At 44.4% G+C, this 7500-nt stretch overlaps 1 protein-coding gene across 2 annotated transcripts in view; it reads left to right on the top strand.

Annotated features, from left to right (window-relative positions):
* Window positions 1–7500, top strand: part of upf2 (UPF2 regulator of nonsense mediated mRNA decay) — a 43584-nt gene that overhangs the window by 23275 nt on the left and 12809 nt on the right. Inside the window, exons 2-11 of one of the 2 annotated variants that reach the window (XM_083546174.1) lie at window positions 794–1165; window positions 1250–2029; window positions 2124–2284; window positions 3765–3956; window positions 4039–4194; window positions 4301–4404; window positions 4707–4792; window positions 6133–6241; window positions 7129–7242; window positions 7390–7500. The exon at window positions 7390–7500 is cut by the window's right edge and continues 6 nt beyond it. In XM_083546174.1, coding sequence (XP_083402300.1) covers window positions 798–1165; window positions 1250–2029; window positions 2124–2284; window positions 3765–3956; window positions 4039–4194; window positions 4301–4404; window positions 4707–4792; window positions 6133–6241; window positions 7129–7242; window positions 7390–7500 — 2181 coding nt within the window. In that variant the 5' untranslated portion in view covers window positions 794–797. The remainder of the gene's footprint in view (window positions 1–793; window positions 1166–1249; window positions 2030–2123; window positions 2285–3764; window positions 3957–4038; window positions 4195–4300; window positions 4405–4706; window positions 4793–6132; window positions 6242–7128; window positions 7243–7389) is intronic. The other variant, XM_083546175.1, reaches the window with a different exon arrangement.

Here is a 7500-nt window from a genome sequence, read left to right on the forward strand (position 1 = left end):
ACACACACACACACACACACACACACACACACCCAACACCCCGCTGTATACCACTTACCGACTCTTATACACACACACACACGCACACACACACACACACACACACCCAACACCCCGCTGTATACCACTTACCGACTCTTATACACACCCACACACACACACACACCCAACACCCTGCTGTATACCACTTACTGACTCTTATATACACACACGCGCACACACACAGCTGCTGCAGGTTCCTAAACATGGCTCTGCAGAACATTTTACAGTTTTTTTTCTCTTTCTTTCTCCCTGGAATGTGGAAGTTATGTTCTAGCTGCTAACAGAGGCTCTCTGATGAACAGAGTCCCAGGTGCTGCTCCCACCACCATGCTTCACTGTGTGTTTGGTGATCTTGGGGTGGGATAATGCTGCTTCGGTTTTGTTAGCATTGTGTCGAATTGTGGACTCCTCAGACTGTAACACATTTCTCCAGGTGGTTTCAGATGATCTATTGGAGTTCAGGTCTTCCATGAAGCACAGCACAAAGAAATGGTTTTCATGTGTTCAGGACGTTTCAGAAACTCCATCAGCTCCTTTATCAGTGCTGTAAAGCTTTCGGTTGCCAGATAGAGATGTTTTCGTCTTGTTTAGCCAATACATAATAAACATAAAAGTGAGTTTGAATTAAAACTCCATTCCATGGCCCTCCAGATTGAGAATGTTCTCGAGTAGATTTGTATCATTAGAAAGGTCTGAATGAAGGCAGCAGTGCACATTTCTAACTCGTGTGTGTTGATCTCGCGTGTTTCAGCAGAATGCCGGCCGAACGCAAGAAATCCACAACCGCAGACGAGAAGGAGACTTTGAGCAACAAGGAGAAGGAGAAGGAGCGAGACGGCGAGCGACGAGCGGCGTTTTCCCGAGACAAGGCCAGGGACGAGAGTAAAATGAGCGGAAAGAAGGAGGGAGGCAAGTCTGCAGACGAGAAGAAGCGAAGGATCGAAGAGGAGAAGAGGAGGAAAGAAGAGAAGGAGCGCAAAAAGCGCGAGGAGGAGAAGCAGAAGGCCGAGGAGGAGCAGAAGAGGAAAGAAGAAGAAGAGCGCAAGCAGCAGGAAGAACAGGAGAAGAAGCTGCTGGAGGAGGAAGCTAAACGACAGAAAGAGGAGGAAGCTGCACAGCTGAAGTAAAGTTTATTGATAGATGAAGAACGTTGTTTTTAATTCAATGTTTTTATTCAGTCAGTATTAATGTTGTTTCCTTTCTTCAGGGAGAAAGAAGAAGCTCAGCAGCTTCACCAGGAGGCTTGGGAGAGACACCAAACCAGGAAGGAGCTGCGTGTGAAGAATCAGCACGCTCAGGAAGGTCGCCCTGAAGAAGCCTTCTTCAGCCGCCTGGATTCCAGCCTGAAGAAGAACACGGCGTTTGTGAAGAAGCTCCGCACGCTCACGGAGCAGCAGCGTTCCTCACTTTCGCACGACTTCGACTCGCTCAATCTCAGCAAGTACATAGGGGAGGCGGTCAGCTCTCTGGTGGAAGCCAAGCTGAAGATCTCAGACGTGGGCTGTGGCGTGCACCTGTGCTCTCTGTTCCACCAACGCTACGTGGACTTCGCGCCGCAGCTCCTCGCCGCCTGGAAGAGGCACTTTGAGGCACGCAAGGAGGAGAAAACCCCGAATGTGAGCAAGCTGCGTACCGACCTGCGCTTTATCGCCGAACTCACCACCGTGGGCCTGTTCACCGATAAGGAAGGGCTCTCTCTGATCTACGAGCAGCTGAAGAACATCATCGCGGCCGACCGTGAAACCCACACTCATGTCTCCGTGGTGATCAGCTTTTGCAAGCACTGCGGAGACGACATCGCCGGCTTGGTTCCTCGCCGCGTCAAAAGTGCGGCCGACAAGTTTGGCCTGAACTTTCCTCCCAGCGAGATCATCAACTCCGAAAAGCAGCAGCCCTTCCAGAACCTGCTTCGGGAGTATTTCACATCTCTCACCAAACACCTGAAGAAAGACCACAGAGAGCTGCAGAACATCGAGCGACAAAATAGGTCCGTCTCCGCTCAGACTTTTCTCAGATCATACTGCACTCAGAACATCTGAACTGTCCTTCAAACCTCTGTGTGATTGTTTTTGTTCTCGCAGGCGTATCCTTCACTCGAAAGGAGAGCTGAGCGAGGATAGACACAAGCAGTACGAGGAGTTTGCTACATGCTACCAGAAACTTCTGGCCAACACTCAGTCTCTGGCTGATCTCCTGGATGAGAACATGCCGGAGCTCCCTCAGGATAAAACTGTCCAAGAAGGTATACACACACACACACACACACACACACCCTCCATGGCTTGAAGATTTGTAAGGTTAGGGTTACTCAGATGCACATGACTGACGATTTATAAACTAAAATCTTTACAAAATATTTTGAAGTATTTACACCACATTACACTTGAGTTCCTGCATAACCAGTTGTGTGGCATCATAAAACTGAATAGAGTCCAATAACCGTTAAAGAAGACTACCCAGGTGGCCAAAAGAACCTCTGAAGGAGCTGTTGACAGGAGAACCACATCCTGGACACTGTACCACACTGGGTTTTTTCTTTGTACGTGTGGTGAGAATAAGCCGTAAGAAAGAGCCTGAGATTCTTTCAGCATGGACTGGTGATCTCATCCCCCTCAGAGCATCGTGCTCCCACTGAAACATGGTGGTGGCAGCATTGTGTTGGAGGATCTGCTGTGGGTTCAGTGTAACATGGATACAGGCCTGTGCATAAAGTAAACCTGTCTGATGTAGAACGACCCCAAACCAGGACGTGGAGCTCAGTGTTTAGGATGGACTTCTGATCGAATTGGAAGTCCCTGCATCACCAAGCTGCCGTGGATGTGATGAGACTTTAACAGGAGTCCAGCTGTTCTCTCAGGAACGCTGTGTCTGCAATAAAAATACACTGCTCAGCCATAACATTATGACCACCTGCCTAATGTTGTGTTGGTCCCATTTTGCTGCTAAAACACAGACCAGCCACCAGCTTTTGCTCCTCACATGCATCAGTGATCCTTGTCCCCCACGACCCTGTCGCCGGTTCACCACTGTTCTTTCTTTTAAGCTCTTTTGATAGACCACTGCAGACCACCAGACTACAAGAGCTGCAGTTAGACCCAGTTGTCTAGACAATTTGCCAAACTCACTCAAATCCTTACAGTCGCCTATTTTTCCTGCTTCTAACATTAACTTTGAGGAGAAAATGTTCACCTGCTGCCTGATAAATAAATCCACCCACTAACAGGTGCCATGATGATCATCAGTGTTCTTCACTTCATCACTGTGTTAAAATGTCCATGTTATAATGCCAGAATGTTATGATGTGAGGGTGTTATGCCTGAACTGTGTATCTTAACAAATCTGCAGCAATTTATGAAATTCTATGATTTTTGCATGAGCTCTTCACAATGTACAGAAAAAACATAAACACACTCAGGAGCACGAGGAGCACATTAATCATTAATACCAAATGTATTGTGTGAATGCTCACATGGAATATTTCCATCTAACGTTTGATGAAGATGAAAATTCGGATCATATGATTCGTGCTTTTTAGCAGAACAGATGCTGGAACACTGTAGTTTTCCAGCATTCTAGATAGAATTCTAGATAAAGAGTGTTAGTTATTATGGACTGTATTTTAGTAAACAGATCTCCTGTAGATCTTCTCTGCATCTCAGTTAAATACGTTGTTGTGGTGTTGTTATGCTGCTTGAACACGTGTCGGTGTGTTTGTGTGACAGAACATGGCCCAGGCATCGACATCTTCACTCCCGGAAAACCCGGAGACTATGAGCTGGATGGAGGGATCTGGGAGGACGAGGATGCGCGGAACTTCTACGAGAACCTGGTGGACCTGAAGGCGTTTGTTCCTGCCATCCTGTTCAAGGACAACGAGAAGGTCAGCCAGAACAAAGACAAGGAGGACGGCAAAGGTACAGAGTGGTGATGTGATGTTCACACTGTGACAGGGGCAGGTTACGGTGTCATGATGTAAATGACGATCTGATTTTACAGAAGCTAAAGAAGGGCGTGAAGGGAAAGACGTGAGCTGCACAGAGGAACTGGAGCTGGAGCTCGAAGCTCTGGATATCACTGACGACCCTCTGGACATAGAAGGTCCCGATGAGGCAGAGAATGAAGAACTGGCCAAGAAACTCCTAGACGAGCAAGGTATAGTTAGTGATGTGGTTTCAGAGAAGTCGGAGTTAAACCATCGTGTGTGTGTGTGAAGGTAAAGGATCAAATTCAAACCGACATTACATTTGTGTTTGTAAAGAACAAGAGGATGAGGAAGCCAGCACTGGATCTCATCTCAAACTCATCGTGGACGCTTTCATCCAGCAGCTTCCCAACTGTGTCAACCGAGACCTGATCGACAAGGTGATCACCACACCTGAGCACCTCAATCATCTCGCACAAACACACACGGGTTTAGCACACCAGACAGGGTGAATGGAGTGTGTGAAGTGTGTGTGTGATATTTTTAAGATCTCGCTTAAAGTGCAGAAGCGTCTTAATCAAGCAGAGGATCATTAAAGTTCTTCCTGCTTCTTTCATCATAAATAAACATCTTCATATAAAACTCTTCTTATGACACTAAAGAAAGTGTCATAAATAAAATGTGTGTGTGTGTGTGTGTGTGTGTGTGTGTGTGTGTGTGTGTGTGTGTGTGTTTTCTCCAGGCTGCAATGGACTTCTGCATGAACATGAACACCAAGTCGAATCGGAGGAAGCTTGTGCGGGCGCTCTTCACTGTTCCCAGGCAGAGGTAGTCCTAAACCCTCATCCTGCTTTGCTTCAGAATGAACACTAGATGGAGCTGTTGTTCTTTTTATCCTGTACAGCTGTGGATGTATAAACTACAGCAGCTGTTTGATTTATTGATAGAAATACAAATACACACAACTCAGTGTTCTAACAGAAGTGAACAGTAACTAAGTAAATGTAATTATTTGTTAAGAAGCTTTTCCTCGTATCTGTACTTTACTGAAGACTTTTACTGTAATTTCACTTCATTTCAAACTCATATCTTTTACTTTTTACCACATGTAGTGAAATCAGTCGTTTCTTTTTATTAATTAGGATAAAAACGTAACTGGTGAAACACGCGGCGAGTCACCAATCAGGATCGAGCGCACGCTCTGTTTTACACGTGTTCTGATCGGCGCTCAGTGAATCTACTGATCACCAACATCCAGTTCAGCATCAGTTCAACATCAAGCAGGACATTTAGAGAGGAATCAATGATGAAGTAAAGAATCTTGTGATAAAAATGATTAAAGGAACATTATAGTTATATTAAATCACTACTCTGGATACTGAAGTACATTTGAAGGCAAAAACGTCTGTACTTTTACTTGGAGTCACATTTTACTGAGTCTCTACTTTTGACACTACATGTTTGTGTTCTTCATCACCACTTTATATACGTGTTTGATGCAGGTGTTTCCTGAAGTTGGAGGATCTCTGTAAGTGTGGGTCGTCTCAGATGTCACATCCTACTAATGTTTATTGCAACAAATAACAGAGTAAATGCAGTGTATCTGCATCTCTGTAATTCAGTTCTATTCTAATATAATATGGAGAATATTCAGTTTATAGGGTCTATACAGAGGGAGTTCTGAGTTCTGTTCCTGTGGTTCTTGCAGGGACTTTCTATCTAGGGTTTCTTTCTATATTACACTAAGCACAAGAACTCAAAAACACGATTAAAGCCGGATTTGAAGCCACTTTATCCCTGTTCTGTATCTACACTATTATGACAAAAGTTTGTGGACACCTGACCATGAGATTAGTATGTGCTTCTTTTGAAACATCCCATTCCATATTTAGTCTCCATTTCTGTTCTAATGAGCTCCACTCTTCTGGGAAGATGTTCCTCTAGATTTTGTGGAGATTCATTCAGCTACAAGGATGTTAGTAACATCAGGTAGTGATGTGAGAAGGTGAGGAGACCTGGGGTGCAGTCAGCATCCGTTCAGTAGTGTTGGAGCGGTTTAATGTGTCCCAATACTTTTGCTGTGTACTTTATTTACATGTAACAGAATGTAAATAATTTTTAAAAATTTAATGTTCCTATTTGTTCATTTTCTCCATTTTCACCCTCAGACTGGATCTGCTGCCATTCTACTCGCGCTTGGTGGCCACTCTGCACCCCTGCATGTCTGATGTTGCTGAGGATCTGTGCTCCATGCTCAAAGGAGACTTTCGATTCCATGTGTGTATCTCTCTCACACACACGCGCGCGACCAGTGTTGGGCAGTAACGCGTTACTTTTGACAGTAACTAATACTGTAACGCGTTACTTTAAAAAATAATGTAACTCCTTTACCGTATGCTGCGTTACCGGTTACATGAATGAATTTGGGCTGAAGTGTAGACTACGACTGTGAGACTGTGGGCGTGTCTCCATTTATTCAGGTCTGTGCGGCAGTAATAACGAGTCGAGGCGAGAGCAAGACGAGTTTCTCAAAGTGGAAATATGCTCATTATTTCACTTTAGTTGAGCATAAAGACACAAAACTTTTAAGTCAAATGTAAGCTGTGTTTTTCTGTTTCGAAGCTCGTATCTACTGCGATAAACAGCAACTCCAATCTGTTGAAGCTCCTCCAGAAACCCCATGCTAGAAGCTATGCACTAACCCGGTGTTCTGTTCTACATTGTTGATAGTTTTCATATTTCAGCTGTGAAAGGAACATGTTTAAGAGCTCAACACAACAGCAGAAGCCACTTTAGTGTTTGATTGTGAATCTATTATTCAGCTTGTTTTGTTGTTTATGTCAGAAATCCTTGTAATATATTCAGTATGTGCTGCTCTGACTTGAATATAATAGTGTTTATAAATGACTCTGTGTTTAAGCCAGTTTTGTGTTTTTATAGACCATGACGCATAAAAGGGAATTATTGTGAACATTAAAGAAGGTTCTTTAAAAAAGTAACTAAAAAGTTACTTTTAACAGTAACACATTACTTTTTGGTGTAAATAATCAACAAAGTAACAGTTACTTTTTGAATGAAGTAACGAGTAACTGTAGTTACTATTTTTTAGTAACGAGCACAACACTGCACACGACAAACATTAAAACCCATCTGTTGTGCTGCAGGTCAGAAAGAAGGACCAAATTAACATCGAGACCAAGAATAAGACGGTGAGGTTTATCGGAGAGCTGGCCAAGTTCAAAATGTTCTCTAAAACAGACACGCTGCACTGCCTGAAGGTGAGAGGCTCGAATCACACCGGTCAATCCAGATCCACATCCTCCTACTATCCTGCTCTAACTCTCTTTCTGTCTGTGTGTGTGTGTGTGTGTGTGTGTGTGTGTGTGTGTGTGTGTGTGTGTGTAAAAAAACCCACCTGTTTCCAGATGCTCCTGTCTGATTTCTCTCATCACCACATCGAGATGGCCTGCACTCTGCTGGAGACGTGTGGACGCTTCCTCTTCAGGTCCCCGGAGTCTCACTTGCGCACCAGTGTC

Source organism: Silurus aristotelis, assembly GCF_946808225.1.
Source record: "Silurus aristotelis genome assembly, chromosome: 7".
NCBI classification, from domain to species: domain Eukaryota; kingdom Metazoa; phylum Chordata; class Actinopteri; order Siluriformes; family Siluridae; genus Silurus; species Silurus aristotelis.